The 20,146-nt window shown below is 42.4% G+C and overlaps 1 protein-coding gene across 1 annotated transcript in view; it reads left to right on the top strand.

Moving 5' to 3' along the window:
- FER1L6 (fer-1 like family member 6) overlaps positions 1-20,146 on the top strand; it is an 82,266-nt gene that overhangs the window by 15,379 nt on the left and 46,741 nt on the right. Inside the window, exons 4-14 of the mRNA XM_074816502.1 lie at positions 1,682-1,808; positions 2,379-2,433; positions 2,528-2,659; positions 3,390-3,452; positions 8,366-8,444; positions 9,940-10,096; positions 11,167-11,353; positions 12,947-13,139; positions 14,160-14,509; positions 17,683-17,791; positions 19,574-19,754. Of these exons, the coding sequence (XP_074672603.1) occupies positions 1,682-1,808; positions 2,379-2,433; positions 2,528-2,659; positions 3,390-3,452; positions 8,366-8,444; positions 9,940-10,096; positions 11,167-11,353; positions 12,947-13,139; positions 14,160-14,509; positions 17,683-17,791; positions 19,574-19,754 (1,633 nt within the window). The remainder of the gene's footprint in view (positions 1-1,681; positions 1,809-2,378; positions 2,434-2,527; positions 2,660-3,389; positions 3,453-8,365; positions 8,445-9,939; positions 10,097-11,166; positions 11,354-12,946; positions 13,140-14,159; positions 14,510-17,682; positions 17,792-19,573; positions 19,755-20,146) is intronic.

Raw genomic sequence — 20,146 nt, 5'->3', positions numbered from 1 at the left:
AGCATTGCAAAGAGTTTACATTTCAATAGAAACAACATGGAACTCAGAAAAAGTGGTTCAGGCAGGGTGTCATGCTGATGCATGCCTGTCCCCCAACTGGGGGAAAGTTTTATCTGCTTTAACCTCAGAGCAAACAGTACAGACTACTACAAGCCCATAATCAAACAGCATGCTCTAGAGTAAATAGTATATGGGTGGTAGTCATGGGAACTTGGTGCTACAGATGCAAAACTATGGACAGATGCCTTTGTCTCAAGGGCTGAAAATCAGGCTATGCCTACAGGGATACAGAGACAAGTTCACCTTCCCTGTGTTCTTGGGAGGTTGGACAAGAGCCAGGGAGGCAGTTGGGGAGCCAATATGTTATATGAGATTGCTAGTGGAGGAATCTTCATGGAGCTGGCTCATGCCTGGCTGCCTTGCAACACAAGAAAAAGTTGTGTCTGTCTGTACCTCTCTGGTGGCTTGCCTTGGAGTAGGGGCTTGTGGAAACCAGCTGAAAAAGGAACATTCAGACCTATGAGAGCTATTCAAGTGAGTTTTATTATACAGTGTATGGTCCTTTACTACCATCACCAGTTTCTAAACACCCCTCAAGTGACCATACCTTTGCAAAGAGACAAAGAAGCACTATTACAACCCATTGTCTAATTTTGCAGTGGGAACACAGTGGCATAGAGTACTTGCAGAAAATACACTTGGATGTGTCTCCTTTCATTTGATGCAAGGTCATCCATAAGGTCACCTAAGCCCCTGAGTATTGCTGGGCAACTCATCTTTACTGTTGCAGGTACCACTTTACAACTTCTAGACCAGAAATAACTCGCGTCTAGAGTCACTGAACATTTCTTGCTTACAGATGTAATTATTGGAATGAACTACAGGCACCCAAAGTTTTAACTTTCACCTAAAACACACAGCTCCCTTCCCAAGGCAGGTGTTGAACACAGATATGCTTGTCAAAAGGCAGTGATGCTGGTAGGACTTCTGCCAGACCAGGAGGACAAAGCAGAACAGTGTGGGAAGGGCTCCTCTGGCCAAATGTAGATGTGCACATCTGAGCTAGTCACTGAGATTCTCTTCATGGTCAGGAAGAAAAATAAGCACTTCTGGAAGTAATTTGTCTTGTCTGAGTATAACTCTCTACAAGAGTTCCCATGAATCATGCTCTTCAACTCTCTTTTTCTGTCCTTGATCTTACAGTTCATCATCTCTGCAAAGAGGAAAGGTGAGAAATTATTTCTAAGCTAGGCTCTGCTTTGGTCACTTGGAAGGGACTGAAGCGTGTCAAACTGTTACAACAAACCATGGATGGCAGACTCACCGCTGCAAAGTAATATGTGCAAAACCTAGCAATAATTTGTCCCACTGTCTTTCTAGCAGATGAGAGATGGGGCAGTCAGATGTGACTAGTGGGCATGTGCCTGTTGTGGGTGCATATGGGGTGAAGAGAGTGGCTACAGCTGCGATTTATATGGTACATGATTTTGCACAGGAGGGGAGCTGCCACTGTAATCAATGCAGCTCAATACAAACCACTACTGTATCTCTAATTGTGATACCCAAGTAAATAAAATACACAGTTCATGCTGATGAATTCACTGCTCTGGTCCAAGTTACTTTTTTTTTGCTAGTAGAAATCAGAGGTGGGTTTTACTTTCTTGACTGTTTTCTTCATCAGGTGATCATGATGAAAGTGCAAATCTTCACCATGACACTCTCAGAAGGCAAGAAGAGGGAGAGGAAGACCTAATGAATGACGATGCACTGTCCAATGTTTTTGGATCCTTAAGCCCAAAGAGGAAAAGGTATACCTTACCTAACATCCCCCAAAACACCTTTTCCATCCTTCTCAGGAATGGCATTGCCCTAGGACAATACATCGACTGACAGAAACCCCATTTGCTGACAGCAGTGATCCCTTCACTCCTGATCTCCTACATGACAGAGTGGGATATACTTGTCAGCAAAATATTATCAGCTCAAGACAGATTGTCAACAGATGCTATTCACTGCAAGGAGAGATTGAAATGGATGTTCAGAGTGCCTGAACTGTGCTAATGAAAATGAGCCAAAGGGGACAGCAATCTCTATAGCCAAGAGTTTGTGTAGTTGTTTTTTCATACAGGGGAGGAATGGAGTCAGGTCTGATGGGATCAACAAGTGAAATCATTCTCATGCATGGCAGGTAGCTGCACTGGATGCAAAACATTTCCCTATCACCAAGACATATGCTGATGAAATGAAGCCTAACTGTTCACAGCAAAGCTACCTGACATAAACAATGCTTACTTAGTGACGAGAAATCTTTTCAACATGTGCCCAAGTAGCAGCTCTTGCCTAGAGATGCCTAATGACCTGTTTTGTCATTTAAACAGGGCAAAGCTCATGACCAGAATTCACGAAGAGGAGATGAAATCGCAGAACTACCAGGTGAGCAGGAGGTGATGGCCCTTAGGTGCCTGTGAAATCCCAGGCAGGCTGGATCTGAGCCTAGAAGCGCATGTGATGTCCTTGTGCCCCACAGATTGCCATCACCATCATTGAGGCCAGGCAGCTGGTGGGTGAGAACATTGACCCTGTGGTGACTATCGAGATAGGTGATGAGAAGAAGCAAACGACAGTAAAGGAAGGCACAAATGCCCCTTTCTACAATGAGGTAGGTGCTTTCTCTTGAAGAAGGAATTTTCTTCAGTGGCTCTGGGTGGCTTCCACCACATAGTAGCTCAAAAGGGGATGAACCAAGTTTGTGCATGTCTGAGCAGGGAGGTCTGTCCAGAAGCTGTTTGAGTTTCAAGCTTGAACAAGCACCAGCAATAGGTCCCTTGGGTTTAGCTCTATTTGCTCTTTCTCTTCTCAAGCTCTGCCCATTCTGTTCCCTGCCCCCTCCACAGCATCCTGTCCTAGTGCCACTGCCTCTGCTTTTTTTCAAATGATCTGTTTGGGAGCTTTGTCTAAACTGACCCCTCACAACCTCCCTTTTCTACCATTTCACTGTTTCAGCCTATCCTCGACATGTGTTTGTCCCAGCTGGTGTCAAATGAGACCAAAACCAGTCCCAAAACCAACCGGTCCTTTGGGTTCCCTTGTGCCTCCTGTCCCTTTTGACAGTACTCTCTGATGCAGGGTGAGAGCTGTGGTCATTTGTGAAGGGCAGTGCTCTGCAGCCATGCAAAGAGGAGAGTAGAAACAGATCTGGGCCGTGGCAGACATGAGCCAGGGAGCAAGGAAAGGGTTCTGCTGTGTCCACCACCACCTCCCCAGCATGCCCAGTGTCTCACTGGGAGTCTGTGTGGTAATGTGGTAACCCAAAAAGCTAAACCATGCTTCTGACAGCTCTGGCTACCAGCACAAGGATGATTCTGATCTGCTGTCCCCTTTTTCCACAGTACTTTGTGTTTGATTTCATTGGACCACAGGTGTTCCTGTTCGACAAAATAATCAACATCTCTGTAAGTACCTAGGAAAACATCACAGTAAGTAAAGGTCATTGTTGCTTGTGTCACTTCAGCTCTAAATGATTCTTCTTAATGTAATTAAAAAGAGAAACAATTTTAGGTACCAAGAGTGCCATAAAGTCAGCATGAAGTACAGGAAAGAGAAATGAAATAGGAGAGGAAAAGGAGGAAAGGAAGAAGGCAATGATTTGAAGGAATGTAACCCTAAAGGAAGATGCAGTGTGCATTTTCAGGGACACTCATTGCTGGCTTGGCAATCTGCAAGGTAGAACAAGAAAATTCAACTTAGTTAACTCTTGTCAGCATTGTCTTCATCCCTTTAATTTTTAAGCTGCCACTTGTTTCAAATGACTGAGTTGACACTTCTGGCTTATCTCAGCTCCTCAGATACAACTGTTTCTAACTAAACTATCCAGGTACCTTATCGTCAACAGCGGCTCTTGGTGTGTCCAGGAACGTCAGTGTCTGGTTGCTATTAGCATGGGAGTGGGCTCCAAGTGTTCAGTGCTGCTCCCACTGCTTACTGCAAGTAAAGTCCCAGTGAAGCTATGTGACATCTCAGAACAGCCCTGATGGAAGACACATGTGCTTTTGGACTTGGGGCATTAGATAATGATTTGTTGTTTGGAAGGCCAAGTCTATGGAGCCATGCTAATTATCTTACCTGAAGCTCCTGAGGATCATCACCACATTTAGCAAAGCTGCTGAGGAATTAAGGAAGATCTCATGAGACTCTGGACAGTGCTGTGTTTGGATTGCTTAGAACTATCACAAGCTGTGCCCTTCATGAGCTGTTTTTTTTGTATTTCTACTGTCAAAATTCCCACTACTTGGCCAGAGAAATGAGCAGTGAGTTGTTGCCCCAGGAAACGTTCTTTTTCCCTGAAGTGCTTTGTCCATTTCAAAAAAAGTACACCAGGAAAGGGTCTGTGCTGGTTGTGCTTGACAGAGACAGGCAGTGGTCAGGAGCTATAGGAGACATCTGTGCAAAACCTCTTAGAGATTAGAGATGTTCACCATGTACCTGCTTTGCTGAGTGGTTAATAAAGTGACTCTTCCCAGCTACAAAAATAAAGTGTTCATTTACACATGGACAGCTGGACAACTAGTTTTTCAATGCTGGTAGTAAATTGACAATCTGAATCCTAAACTCCAGTTCAAATCCACTATATCACATGCACAGTTCAAATATATGAAATTCGTACCTACATAAGGTATCTGCAGATCTGACCTTCACTTATCCCTGAGAACAGAGTTTACTACAGGCTGACAATGACCCATCTTTTGATGGGAGTAGATATGGTCTCACTGTTATGACTTATATCACAGTGTATGGCCCCTATATGTGTTTCTGACATGGTTAGTATCTGCACAGTACTGAGGCATCAACTCTTGTGAGCTACTGCTGCTTGAGGATGCATAGTTATTTTTCTCCAAGATACGGCCAGTCTTTCCGATCTCACACTTATTTGATAAGGATTCCATATATCCAGTGGTGGAGGGGAGAGTGCCAGCTTTCTGAGTGTGTTGGGACTGTGGGGAAATGTGTCACCGTTACCTGCTGTAAATCTGCATAGTTTCATCAGGCTCAGCAAGCTTATTTGATTTATAGCTGGTGAAGATGCAACACTAAGGTCTTCTAGATAAAAATGTCATTTTTAAAAAAAAAAAACATGAACTAATCTAGTGCAATGCTCATGTATGCTACTGAAAACAGAGATTCGTTACCTTGTGACATAGTTTTGGAGAATGCAATATAACAGGGGAATAGAAACAAAATAGAGGAAATACGTGTGCTGGGAGTGAAGGAAAACCTGGGGAATGTAAAGTTTCACAGCACTTGCTTAACATGAATCTCACTTACGGAGAAACAAAGACTGGCAGCCTCCATTACCAGCAACCATTCATGCACTCGGTTTGCTTAATCTGTGAAAAATGGCTTCTCTGCATATGGAAGCTCAAGGAAGCCAAAAAAGATTAGTACCATCGTCCATCAGTTCAGCAGTTAGTCTAGCTGTATTCAAACCCTGAAGTTGAGGGGAAGATGAGATTTTCAGTTTCTCAGCACCTGCTAATTAATAGAATTTTTTTTCTTCATTAATATCTTCCAGTGCATTTCAGAAACCCTGTATTAATGCCACAGTAAAACTGAGATGCCCCTTTGATGCTAAACCTGTATCTCCAGTACTGAAATACTCCCCAGTTTAACACTCTGCGTGCTTGTCCTCATCCAGAAAATTTGAAGAAAATCCTTCAGTCATCTATAGAGTCAATCAAGTGTGAAAAGACACAAACCTTTAATTAGATACAGTGTAGATGTGATGCTCCCTCTCAGGGAAGACAAGAAGTGTTTGTTATAAGCTTCATGCTCACCTGCTTTGTTACATTAGAAAAAATACACTTGAAAAAAAAAAGTGCCAGGAAAGATGCAGTGCATTTAATAGAAACAGTGAGTTATTTCCTCAGCAGTTAAAAGCAATGTGTGCTACAGGGAGTGGAAACCCCCATCATTTCAGTAGGAAGAGGGGGCATTTACCCAAGGGCACCACATTCACACAGCAAGTCTCAAGGACGAAGTTTACACATTTAACATTTAATGCTCTCTGAACATACTGTCATCCACTGGAGAGAAAATGCAATAAGCAATGAGACAACACTACCTTGGACTAACTACATATCTTCCTTTTTTTTTTTGTCTACAAAGAGGCTACAGCCTTCTTCCCCCTTCAATCCATCCTGTGTTGGTTCAGTTGATTTGGGAAAGCTCTTATTTCCAAGTGGTTCCTCCAAAGATGTAATTCTGCATGGCTTCAGGATGAAACCCACCAATTTTCATGGCTTTTTCCCCACCCCTGTGTGCCCTAGTCCAACCCCATAGGAACAAGGGTCCAGTGTTATGATGGGATCTGGCAGCATCAGGGACTGAGAAAAAGCAGCACCAGTGCATGGAGTGCTGCCTTCACACTGACTCCTCTACCACATGAAGGTTGCTTAATTTTTAAGCTTTAATAGTAAAGTAAAATAAAACTGCTCCTTTGTCCGCTCTTGACTTTTCAGCTGTAGAAATTCCTTACATGTTGAAGTGAGGAATTATCAAGGACAACTGAGTGTGTTCCCTAAATCATAGGAGCACAGTGGCATGAGGCCTTTAACAGGGAATGACACTATGTTGCACCTAGAAACCTCCCGAATTTTCTGGTAGGTCTTGATGAAGGTGTCAGTGATCATTACTTTCGAATGTTTCGAATGTCTCCTGGTCTTGAAGAAAAATGCACAAAATGAAGTCACATGACAAATCCAATACAAAATCATAGAAGTCTTGTATCCCTATCTAGGATGTGTAGGTCCAAAGACAGGGTGTGATGTCTTCTAGGTTCCTAAAATTCTCTCAGAGGCTTGGTCTGTCGTGGTTTAATCCTGGCTGACAACTAAGCACCACACAGCTGCTTGCTCATTCCCTGACTGGTGGGGTGGGGAAGAGGATTGGAAGGGTAAAAGTAAGAAAACTCATGGGTTGAGAAAAGAACAGTTTAATAATTTAAATGAAACAATAATAATCATCATCAAAAATGGTAATAAAATGGGAAATAATAAAAAGAGAGAGAAATAAACCCCAAGAAAAACAAGTGATGCAATGAAAAACAATTGCTCACCACCAACTGACCAATGCCCAGCTTGTTCCCAAGCAGTGCCCCCCCGGCCAGCTTTCCCCCTAGTGTATATGCTGAGCATGATACCATATGGTATGGCATATCCTTTTGGCCAGTCTGGGTCAGCTGTCCTGGCTGTGTCCCCTCCCAGCCTCTTGTGCACCCCCAGCCTCCACTGACAGGGCAATGTGAGAAGCTGAAAAGTCCTTGATTTAGTGTAAGCACTGCTCAGCACCAACTAAAATATCAGTGTGTTATCAAAATTATTCTCATCCTAAGTCCAAAACACATCACTATACCAGCTACTAGGAAGAATATTAACTCTATTGCAGCCGAAACCAGGACAACTGTTTAGTAGCTTCTGTGGGCTAGTTTATCTTTGCAGTTTGGCCAAAGTATTCCAGACAATTCAGCCTGCTTTCAGAAACTTTTCCACAACCAAGGATTAGATTTCAACATTTTAAACTATTCTGAAACCAAGTGAGATACATTTTTCAAGAAATACAGTTCTAGAGACAATCTTCCCTTAGAAGATGTTGCTAGCCTCTGCCTTGTCTGTAAAGTGAAGCCACACGTGTATTTGAAAACCAGACACAGAAGTACATAGATTTGGGAATCATGACAAAGGAAAACTATTAATTAAATTTGAATTAAATTAAATTATTACTTGGCAGGAAGGATAAGGAGGTAGACTTGCTGGGGCCTGCTTACCATCTCATTTATATCTATATCACTTTTCTGTTTTCATTAATATTGTTGAGAGTAAATCAGAATCAAGTCTCTTGGTTTATGTGCACACTGAAATGTTGCAAAGAAACACTTTAATTCTCTCTCCTCTGTGTGTACTCAGTTCTTATGGCAATTCAGCTATTGTACAAAGAATGATATGATTTCTGCAGCCTAGTGTGAAAACAGTTATGCCCCATGTGTTTATATTCATTATGATTTATTTAAAACCTGCTCTGAAGACACATCCATCTGATTCCTGCTCTATATAATCCTGGGACCTGGGATGAACCCATGTGATTTCACTTAGATGAAACTATATTGGTTTCTAAATTGGCACAATATTTCAAACTTCACAACACTTCAAATGCTTGCTGTATCTGCTGTGGCTATGTACACACAGTTTTGGGTAGTGCTGGATCTCGCTGCTTATTACTTCTGAACCAAATGTGATCTTTGTTTGGACTGCCCTTTCTTATGCTGACTGGAAACAGAGACAGTGACATTCTTTAACCAGCCTTTTTCTAACAGGTTATGCACAATAAACTGATTGGGAGTGTGCTGATAGGCTCCTTTAAAGTAGATCTGGGGACAGTGTATGGTCAGCCAGGTAAGTAAGTGGTGCATTTTCTACCCTTTTTGTCTGTTAAATGAGATGTGAGGCAGGGAAGGAGAAGAGAGGGACGTGTGCTCCTTTTCCACTTAGATGCTTGAGGTTTATGCCAAGGGATAAACTTAATAAGGTTTTTGGAAGTGTTGTTTTCCTATTTGGATACCAGAGTACCAGCCAAATTTTTGGAAAAATGTTCAACAGTGAAAACCTTCACAATCTGCCCATTGGTGAGAAGCACTTATCAAGGATGGCTTTTCTTTAGGGGATCAGAGTGGGCTCCACATAACCCAACCCCACTCATTCATTACACAGCATCCAAAGCTCTGCCATGTGTGTTGGGGTAGAAGGGGTGGAGGGAGGGAAAGTGGGATGGAGCGTGGAAGGAATGGTGAGAAGAGCACAAGATGAGAGGAGGAGCAGACCATTACGGGAGAGAGAAGAAGGAAATTACAGAGTTGACCACGGATCCACTTGACCTGCCATCTTCAGAGCTGTCTAGTGCTTTCTGAAATCTGAAGCTAAGAAAAGATCACCTACCTCTTTTTTGGCCTGTTTTTACAACCATCCACAAAATATGTATCTTTCTCTCTTCCATAATTACTCAAGCACCCGGGCTTTTCTCAGTCTTTGGGAATGAATATATTTAGGCCACTTGCACCCAGTTATGGCAAAAGTGTAGAGTCATTCAGGCCAGCCTCTCTTCAGGGCTCCTGTAAGAGTCAGTAGAAAGAAATGACCTGACTGAAGTGAGCAGTCTATGTCCATACTGAGACTGTGTGAGTCTTTGAATTCTGTCCTGTATTTCCTGCTCACATTTTTACAGAAGGATGTTGTCTGAGGGTTGATCTTGAGCTAATATCCCTGGTACACTCTGGTCTCTCCCTCCAACTCCTTTACACACCCAAGGTCATGGCCAAGGACTTGATGTAAGGTTTTAGGCCCTTGCTCAAAGCAGGTTGTTGAAGCAGGCCTGCAGCAAGGGCTGTTGTGGATGAATTGTCTTTTGCATTTTCCCACTGGAAAGAGAGCAGAACCTCCTTCTGGCTGCTTCTTCTTTCTCTGATGACTGTCCACCCTCCTTTCTCACCTGGCTGCCAGTGTTATGCCTGGCCACAGCTCCCAGCAAGGACTTTGCTGACAGTTCTGACATCTTCAGACTGTTCTCATCAAAAAGTTGGTTTTTCCTCATAAAGCTTCAGCCTTAATTCAGCTGCTGAATGCTCACCCAACTTCCACTGTTCTTTAGTCACTGATCTCAGTAACCATGGATGAAAATGAGCTTGTTGCTGATGAGCTCTAGATCAATCCTTTGTTTGTCTTTTTGGTCACAGAACATTTTGGACCCTCTAGATGTGCATGGTAAGCAAGTATACTTCAGCACGATCCTCTTGCACTGCAAACATTTGTGCTTGCCCTTTCTGGGAGTGGAGAGGAGAAATATTTGTATTTTTTGCATCCTCTGTTTAGGTGTTTAAGTTTGTTCATCTTACAGGTCATCAGTTTTGTGACAAGTGGGCGCTTCTCACAGACCCTGCTGACATTAGGACGGGAGCCAAGGGATACTTGAAGTGTGACATCAGTGTGACTGGGAAAGGTGATGCAATACAAGCTACACAGAAAACAGCTGATACTGAGGAGCAGATTGAAAAGTACTGCAATAGTTTCTTTTTTACTGCTTTCTTCTTTACTAAGTACCTCAAGAGTTCTCTGACCTCCTTTCAGTCCTTTCCTTGCTAACTCAGGGTTAATAGCAGGATAGCATTGTACATCTGGCTGTTCTGATGTGCTCAAAGAGAGTTTTTACAATCCTCTCAACTAAATTGAATGGCATGTTAGGGTCACTTCTCTGCAGCTGATGACAGGGTTGACCATGCCCTGTGGCTAAGTGCCAGATTATCCCTGACAGATGGTTCATTGATCTGAAACCAGTTAAATATTTCTGAAAAGCAGTGAACAAAGAAGAAAAATATGAGGAAAAGCTATTCCTTCTCTTCTATCAGATGTGTGTGCATGGATATTTTCCATATCCGTACATAAACTCGAATGCATTAGCATTCTCCTTGTAAAACACAGAAGTTCAAGGTAGTAAAGTGTGCTGCCAGCATAGTTTAAATTTTACAGAAGCAATGTTTCTGGTCATTACTGACATACTGGACCAATTCCATGGAGAGTCACCACGATGATGGAGGGCTGGAGCACATGGTCTACAGGGAAAATTGTCTGTGGGGATTTGGTTTCTTGAGCCTTAAGAAAAGCAGGTTAAGGGGTATCCTACATGAAGAGGGAAGAGCCAGACTCTTTTCAGAGGAATACAGCAGAAGGATGAGAGACTTTGAACACAGGTTAGAACAAGGGAATTTCAAAACAGATACAAGATTTTTTTTTACCATGAAGGTGGTCAAATGTAACAGGGCCCCAGAGAGAGTGGGGGATCTCCATCCTTGGAGATATTCTGAATTTACTGGAGAAGGTCCTGAGCAACCTGATCTATCTGGACCTCGTTCTATATCACATAGAAAAGTTTGCTGAGTAATACTATATCATTTTCTCATCGTAACCAGAAAATGTTTTGGTAAATTTGGTGAATTTGGTAAATTCGTATGCCTTTTTGTGTCTTCTCAGGAGACAAGCTAAGTTAAGATGACAATTTTGTTGGAAAAAATATAATTTCATTGTCTAAGTTTTCAATTTTAAGGAAATGGATTCTTTTTTCTTCCAGGAACCTCTTGATCCCCAAAGGCTTTCCATCTGAAAGACCATGGGCCAGATTTTATGTGAGAATTTACAAAGCAGAGGGACTTCCGAAGATGAACTCTAGCATCATGGCCAATGTCACCAAAGCATTCATAGGTGACAGTAAGGACCTTGTGGATCCCTATGTGGTGGTCATGTTTGCAGGTCAAATGGTAATTGGGATCCTCTTGATCACAAATATAGGCCTTCTTTCCTATTAGCTGTGCTACAGGCAGGTAATTATGCTGATGTCCTTTAACTTATAGTTACATAAATTAAACAAACCACACATTTCTGTCATCAGAAAGAAAATTTTCAGTTCTTAAATTATGCAGGAACAAAGTGATGGAAACATTTATTGCCAGCAGACTAATATCAGCCTCACAGCATTAGGTTAGAGTCTGGCAGCAGGAGGGGAAAGATAATTCTGTAGATCTGTTACTAAAACATCAAGTTTCAAGACAGTTAAATACTCAGTGTAGTATTAGGTAAGTGCTATGTTCTGGTCTCCCTAGAGTGAAAAAAGGAAACAGGGCTGAAATCAGCAAAGATGGTTCAATCTGGATTTTAGGGCTGTATATTGACTTCTGAATTACTCTGCTGTAATTCAGAACCCTTCCAACTTTTCTGTGGGTAGCAGAAGAGGAAGCACTTGAATAGACTCTGTCTCAGTGTTGCCTGGCTTCATTGCTCCCAGAGCTCCTTCAAGACCAAACATGGTGCTACAGAGGGCTGCTGAGAGGTGGAAGAGGAGTGCAGAGGATGCCCAAGGACCTGGTTCCTCTGGGGTACACCCAAGAAACACTGTATCAGGGAGCTTGTCTTGATTATTGGTGTAAATAAGGAAAGAGTCAAACTGTAAATGATTTTAAGCCAGCAATGCTTTCTGTGTGCAAGGAAGCTTTAGGGACAACTCCAGTTAGTGCCTTCAGGCATGAGAATGAGGCTCTTGGTGCTGATCTTGTGTTTTGTTGTGAATCCAAACTTCAAAGTATTACATCTCAAACTAGTATGGGTTAAAATGTTCAAATGCATGAAACTGCTTCAGGTTTAACAGAGGGCTGAGGAAGACATAAAAATGGGTCACTGATGTGAGTTTTCATGCTGGTGTGCAACATATGGGCTTAGAGACATTGTTGGTGGGTTTCCTGACTTTGCTCTCCCCACTAAATGTGAAAGTAGAAGGCCTGCCACACCTGCGACTGCATGGACTGTGGTACAGTCCTGTCATCTTCTTCAGGCTAGGAGGAATAGCTCCAGTGTCTACATCCCTAACACACAGACATATGCCCAGAACGCAAACCACAGTAATCATATTTTGTACTAGATGAGTTGCCTCATTTAAGGTAACTCCGTTGGTACATGCAGCCTTGCAGCTGTAATGAATTTCACCTTTTATGAGACAAACTGCGCTGCATTACCACTACTCAGGTATTCCAAAAGCCACTGAAGATGTGCAGTTTGTAGCAGAAATGACAAAGTCTGGCTTCACAGATGTTTTGTGCATAAGGGCCCTGAAGAAGTAGATCTTATTCCAGGCTCTGCTGTGTGCAGGTGAGAATTCGTTAGCTATAATGTGGTCTTTTATTAGATATGGAGGGGAAAATAAACAAACTAATGGAGAAGCTGAAGTACTTTTCAAGATAGGATATTTGTGCTTTAAAAATGACCAGAGAGATGTTGCTAAGTGCAATCTGTGCTATACTCATTGTCATTCTCCAGGGTCTGACCCATCTGGGGTTAAATTTGCTGGACTTTCATTTCAGGGTCGGACAACAGTGCAAAAGAACTGTGCAGATCCAGTATGGCATGAACAGATTATCTTCAAGGAAATGTTCCCTCCACTCTGCCGAAGAGTCAAAATCCAGGTCTGGGATGAAGGCAGCATGAATGATGTGGCCTTAGCCACCCACTTCATTGACTTGAAGAAAATATCAAATGAACAAGACGGTGACAAAGGTAAAGGGGAAAATGTTTGTTCCAGAATATGCCCTTTACATAGGATCTACTTGCTTGGGATCTGGGCACTGCCTAATCCCATTTTAGGAATGCCCAGAGCTCAAGTAAACATCCATAGTTTTTGTTGGTTCTGAGAGACCTTCTCTTGCTTAATTTGAAGTTATATTATGTTGTGCTTGGTGCATGGTGGTCTGACACTGCTTTTCTTGTTGCAGGGCTGCTACATAACTTGGTATCTTCTTTGTGACTGTGGCAATAGCCTGCTGTAGTCCATTAGGGATAACTGATGTACGTTTATAGTTCATGAGAGTTTCTGTCGGGCAATGAAAGCACAAAGTGCAAATCACAGGCAGAGCAGGCTTGTGTTTTTTATCTACCCAGTAAGAGCAAAGTGTTTAAGTAAGGCTCAGCTGAGTGCTATCACAGCTCAAGGAGGTACCATAGACTAGTGTGTTTGTCCTTGTGTATGTGAGGTAAATCTCACTATTTGGAGTCTTTTCACTGATGTTTGAATCTACATGTATAGCCTTATTTATGTTGTGCAATCTATGTGTGGGACATGGTCAGTTATCACAGCTCAGCAAAGGCACAGTAACTCCTTAAACTTGTCAATTCAAATGTGTATCTGAGTCCTTAATCAGAAAATAGAAGATAAATCATATAAAGTAGTGACATGGACTTGGGAACAATTTGGACAAGGTGAGAAAGCTTCCATTCCTTTCCCACCATGTCCTAGCCCTCAGCCTATGGGAGCAAGATGTTTTCTTCAAGAGGTGCAATAGGCCTCATGCCCCAGCACATGTGTACAAACACCTTCTGAGAAATAGCACCATACTGGCAGAGTCCCTGGTTGGGTATTGGCAGAGGCTCCTTGGTGCCTAAGTATTGCCCTGCAAAACAGCATAGAAATGGGTCCAGGTTTGGCTTTTGATATGCAAGAGGTGAAATTTCTTGGAGTGGACAGTGAAGAGAGTGTGCTAACACCTAACAGAAATGCTATAAAGTCTGCTTTATCTCCAGGGTTTTTGCCTACCTTTGGGCCTGCCTGGATCAATCTTTATGGCTCACCCAGGAACCACAGCCTCATGGATGACCACCAGGAGCTTAACGAAGGTTTTGGAGAAGGGGTCTCCTTCAGGGGACGTCTCTTCATTGAGATTGCTGTGGAGATACTTTCAGGAGGAGCCCGTGAGTCAAAGTTTTCAAGTATTATCAAGGATATCAAACTGCCATCTAAAGATAAAGACTCCAAAGCACCCAAAGGAAAAGACAAAACTGAGAAAGCAGGAGAGGATCGAAAGTCAGCTTGCCCTTCAGATAAGATGAACTCAACTGAAGTGGAAGTCGAGCCATTCGATGTGCCTTCAGAGGTCTGTATGATATTAAGAGACTGATTGACATGTGCCCCTAAACCTCCATGGATGGCACTGATGTGTGTATTTGGGTCCAGGCCATAAAATACTGCTTTTATGTGCTCCCTCCAGCTTCCCCATGCCTCCATAGTCTTGGGACTTTCCCATAATAATGCAGCACAAGTGGAACAATAATATGTACCTGTAACTCATAAAAAAAATATCAAGTAGGAGAGTTTCCATAAAACTTAGTCTTCTGTCCTATTGTCCCTGCTGCGCTAGCTGCATTCATGTCTTCCTACTAGAAACTTATATGATGTAGTATCTGCTAAATGACAGAGGGCTGATGGGGGCAGCTAGTAATTATGAAGTCTGATTTCCTGCATTCGAGAAAATTAATAGTTGTCAATTGAAGTCATTAGGAAATCATTAACACAGAATTTGTGAAAATGCAGAGAGATACAGCCTAGCCTATTACACTCTCCTCCTTTAACTCTGCATTCTCATTGCAGTTTTAGATTGCTAATCTCTTTAGGAGAGGAGCTGGAAATCATATGCTCAGTCTCAACTGGTGTTAACTGATATTACTTTCCTAACTCCAGCTACTGTAGTGCGTTACAACATGGGAAGATCTGTGCTACGATGCTTTGTGAAGGTTGTGCAATTGTGGCAGGGCATGTGAGTTCAGGTGCTGAGTCAATACTTGAGCTTTGATTCTCTGTTCCATCACATCACTGTCTGGGAGCAACAGCACATTTTTTTTTTAACCCAATAAACAGGAAGAAAAATATCCTCATAACTAATTTTCTTCCCACTTCACTATGTCACTGATGAAAATTTTGGCTTTTGTATTGGGAGTCCCACCTCAGTGCTTAAGGCACTCATGTCACTTATTAGATCAGATTCTTGGTCTTTTGGCTCCATCTCTGCAAGTAAATAGGAGAGAAGAAATTGTTCTTTGGTCTTGAGGCCTAGCCTTGGCAAGTGCTCTTCCTTGGCCTGTGCTCTGGCATTGTCTGCATGAGTGCTAGCTGGAGCAGGTCAAGGAGTGTGTTAGCAGAGAAGTGGCATGGGTAATTGCAAGTCAGTTGTGCGAACTTGTGCCCTGGTCTTGCTTTATATACTCATATAGTTGTAAATTGCCTCTGTCCCTCAGTTCTTCTCTGAAGATTGTAATAGAGGTGACATGAGAAGTAATTTATTTCCATACAGATTTTCCTTTATATGGAAGAAATCCATTACTGTGAGTGGCTCAAAAACTGTGGTCTTAGGTGCTAGCTAAATACTCCAGGTAGAGGAACAAACCCTGCTGTAACACTGGTAAATATTAATAACAGTAATAAGGATTTATTTCTGGCTACTGTGCCTTGGTTTCAAATACAGAATGAGTAAAAGGCAACAACATAATACAGGGATGCTTGATATTCTTTTGTTTTTGACATTCAGCAATATTTCATGCTACATGCTACAGTAGACACGGTAATTGTATTACAACTCTCTGAGCAGGAACTGAAGACATTAAAAATAAGGCAAAAAATGTCTCATAGAACCTCTGAGAAAACAGAAGCAAATTACCCAGCCCTACAGACCAACTTTATTGGCCTATTCTGGCAGCAAGAAGACATTAACTGCTTGCAATTTGCTTGCTTTATAGTGGGAGATAAATGTGTGATTTGTAGTCTCTGAGCCTCAGCTTTATTAGGCACCCTATGTTGTGGGTTCATGCTGAAAATAATCAAGGCACAGGGAAGCCAAAACTACTCTGGACCTACAATCTGTTTGTGGTGTAGCTTTGATATGTGATGCTGCTAATCCTTTCACTGAAGACCTATGCCCTTTTATTGTGTATAACAGAGGATTTTCAAAATGAAATGGTCATGGGCTGTGTCAAATGATGCTTATGCTTTGCAGAGGTCAGGGAAACAGATATTCATATTCAGCTGACATTTTATTCATTGTCTTGCTCTGTTACAAAAGCAGCTAGTACTGATCTTGCCTAAGGGGCTTCAGCACGCTGGTATCCATGCTGTGAAATGAGTAGGGTGTGCATTGGAGAGATTGTGACAGTCAGGGTGTAAATCTGGGGAGAACTCAAACCATAAAAGTCTTGGCTTGGGGCTATTAGCTTGTTTTGTTAATGACCCAAGAGCGCTAGAGGTGTTAGCTGGCCATCCCTGAGTGAGAGTGTGCCAGGGACAAGCAGATGCTGGGTCTCTAATAGGTTTAAAGAGAGTCTAGCAGAGCCTTAAAACTCCACAAAAGGTTGTTACACTTTCCAGGGTGTGCTGCTGTGCTGAGACCCTTTGGTTCCTGTGCTTCCAATGTGCTTCCAAATTCTGTCAAAAGCTGAAAAGAAGATTACTGTGTTTCAGGTTTCTGTGCTGTGATGCCAGGGAAGGCAGAGAGCAGAGGACTGCACTCCCCTGCACTGAGACCCCACCTTTGGGCCTGTGGTTTAAAGCACAAGAAGATAGAAAAAATGAAGGACTGCTTGGTTTCAGTAGGCTTTAGCACAGGGATGCCATCTAAAATATGGATACCAGAAATTTTTGTGTCCTACTGGTGTCACTGGGAGCTGAGTGTCAAAGTCTTGACTTTGAGCAAGGTCAATGTCTGGATAGTACAAACACATGGGCAATAGGTTAAAATCATTCTGAGGAAAGCAGAGCTGGGTGAGCACTCCGCTGCTTGGATGCATTACAATGGCAGAATTTACTATTGCAATGCAAAGGAAGACTACTGCCACACTCACTGATAAATGACTTATATTTGTATGGTGATATTTTGTTGCTGTTGCACTAAAAGAGTGCTCTTAAACTGCCCTTGAACTGCCATAGATGTATAGTTTGAATGATGGTATAAGAGTATGTGAAGATGCTGAAATCATTTAATAGCGACTACTGGTGAGACAGAGAATGAAGTGAGGGGTAATGAGTTTCATGTAACCAGTTATAACTAGACAATATTGACAAGACCAAAGTCACACAGGCTTATCTCTTTTTCCAATCATATCAGTTTCTCAGAGAAGAGGTATTACTTCTTCCTACAAATTGTGCCTCACTGACCACCACAGACTGATAGATCTACAACAGTAACACAGCTGCTAGAGACTTATAAAGACTACTCTGTGCTGTAAAAAAGAGTAGAACATAAAATAAATGACATTTTTCTTCCTCCTTCTTCTCCAATAGATCTATGAAGAGAAATTTGAGGAATTCCTCCTCTTTGGGACATTTTTTGAAGCCACAATGATTGATAGGAAGGTTGGGGACAAGCCAATAACCTTTGAGGTTTCCATTGGTAAGTGTGTTGAGCTCTTCTCCAAAGCAGAGAGGGAGTCTTAGGAGCAAAGGGATGCTATGTGTTATTGACAGCTGTGTCTCAGAACTCAGGAGTCAGCTTCAGAGTAGGGTTTACATTTGAATTAAATGCTGTTCATCATTTCTCTGGATAACAGGCAAGCTGGGCGTACTGATGCCTAGCTGTCTCTACTCCAGATGCCCTGTATTAATACAAATCCTTTTACCCACTATATACAGCAACTCACTCAGTATTTAGCCTCTTAATCCCCTGGGAGACCAAACTCAAATAATTTACTTCAGGGCAGAGTTCATTCTGTGGTGCCCGTTGCAATTAGTCTGTGTCTGTGAGGGAGCCTCTTTGCAGGGAGGATCCGTGTGGACTGTCTTGGCCAATCCTGCTGAGCTACATGTGGGTCTGTGAGTGTGGCATTGGGTGATGTACAGCCAAGCCTCAAAATGCACGCACCAGCTTGTACTCTAAGATCCTCCTGGTAAGTCCTGTCTTCTTTCTGAGTAAGGCAGGACTGTACTGCATGAGGGACTTCCTCATGGTGGAGCTGAACTGTCCCCAGGAGCAGACTAAAGAGAAAATAAAGAAATTTTCATGAACATTGAGTGGATATTTTCATAGCAGAAGAAATTTCCCTTAAGAGACAAGCTTGAATTGGTCTCATTCCCCTTGCAGGGGTTTGCTTATCTCAGAACTAGCCTCATTTAGAGTCCAAGTGCACAGTAGCACCCTGGCACTTCCCATCTTTGTGCTTGTGTACCTGAGTGTGCTCAGCTGTAAGGCTATGTGTGCAGGGAGAGATGTCTGTGACAAACAGGGCAATCAATGAGTGATATTGATTCCTGCTGAAACTCAGCAGGAAGCAGAGCTGAGAATGACAAGAAACTCATTTGTATAGCTGGGCAAGAAATCATACTGATTCTTGTCAGAAATAATACTAAAGATGAATCTGGATCTGAATTCTGGACCTGAACATCTACCAGCTACCTGTGCAGTTGAAATTTGGATCAAAATTTGGCAAATGACCATTATTTACATGAAAGATGGAACCAAAGTTCCAGATCAGGATGTCATCTGGGGTGATTCAGCACATCCTTCTCCTGCGGGAAATGTTTTCTGCCTGTCTAATAAAATCTGTAATTACCAGTCTGATGGATGCACCTCTTTCCCAGTGCTGGTAATTGCCCTTTAAGGCAAAACCCCATCAGAGAAGATGGGTGTATCATTAGCAGAGTTGTCTGGCATTAGGCTTGAAACTGGAGACTCAAAGCATGGTTATTACTAACTCTGCAACCCTACTGTGCAAAATTTGCTTGTGTGAAAATGAGCTGAGATCAGACTTTGAAATGGCCATCCATATGTTGTAAAGAAGACACACATTTGCTATGTAAATCAAACACATATCAGGACTCCTGGGTCTAGAGATATCAACAGCAGCACTGGTTTTGCTTCTAAGTTTCTTTAGCAAAAGCAGAAGGTCCTGGGGGCCAGCAACTAGAGGATTGTATCACCTAGTGATAGGGGCAATATATTAGGTATATATCACATAAAAGGCAGGTAAAGCAGCACTGTCCTGGAGTCTGAAAAGTCATTGGGACTAACATACCTTGTCAGGACCTTTATAAACTGTTGTATGGTCAGAACAGCTAACAAACAGGAAGGGACAAACATTTTCCACTGGTATGACTGGTCCTTCTCTTTTTTTAAATCTCATTCAGGTTTACCACCTCCAAGCTAGTCATCTCTTTACTTGTAACCCTGTGTCTCTAGGTAACTTTGGAAATATTACTGATGGACCATCAGCAGGAGCTGGAGGAAAAAAGAAGACACGTGATGGAGAAGCAGAAGAAAGCCTGATGCATGAGGGGGAGGATGAAATTTCTCATGACCTTGGAGTAACCCTGATATCCACCACACCCCCTGAGAAGCCACTGATCACAGGTGGGAACAGGTGAGGATCTGTGTTTCAAAATCTCATCATCCAGGACTCTGGTTCCTATTTTATAATCCTGCAGGACTCATTAATGAACCCCAGCAGCATTAAACAGGTTGTTTTGGAATAGAGGCTTTCAAATCTTCAGTTATATCTTTCACAATGGTAAATTTTCTAAGCTCCACTAAAGTGAACGTGCTCTAAGCCATTTTACACTCATCTTCTGATCTTGGCCTCTACAGTCTACATATATAAGGACCAGAGCAGTCTACAGATATAAGGACCAGGGGGGAAATATCAACCTGGATCTGTTTGGTTTCTGGACCTACCTAAAGTTAAAATGTACTTTCATCCTTTCTTGCAATTAATGGCTCAGTCAGATTAAATAAGAGCTAGTAAAAGAAAACAAG

This window comes from Strix aluco, chromosome 1 (assembly GCF_031877795.1).
Source record: "Strix aluco isolate bStrAlu1 chromosome 1, bStrAlu1.hap1, whole genome shotgun sequence".
Taxonomy (NCBI): domain Eukaryota; kingdom Metazoa; phylum Chordata; class Aves; order Strigiformes; family Strigidae; genus Strix; species Strix aluco.
The sequence above is the reverse complement of the archived record's forward strand: the minus strand, read 5'-3'. Positions and strand labels throughout refer to the sequence as shown.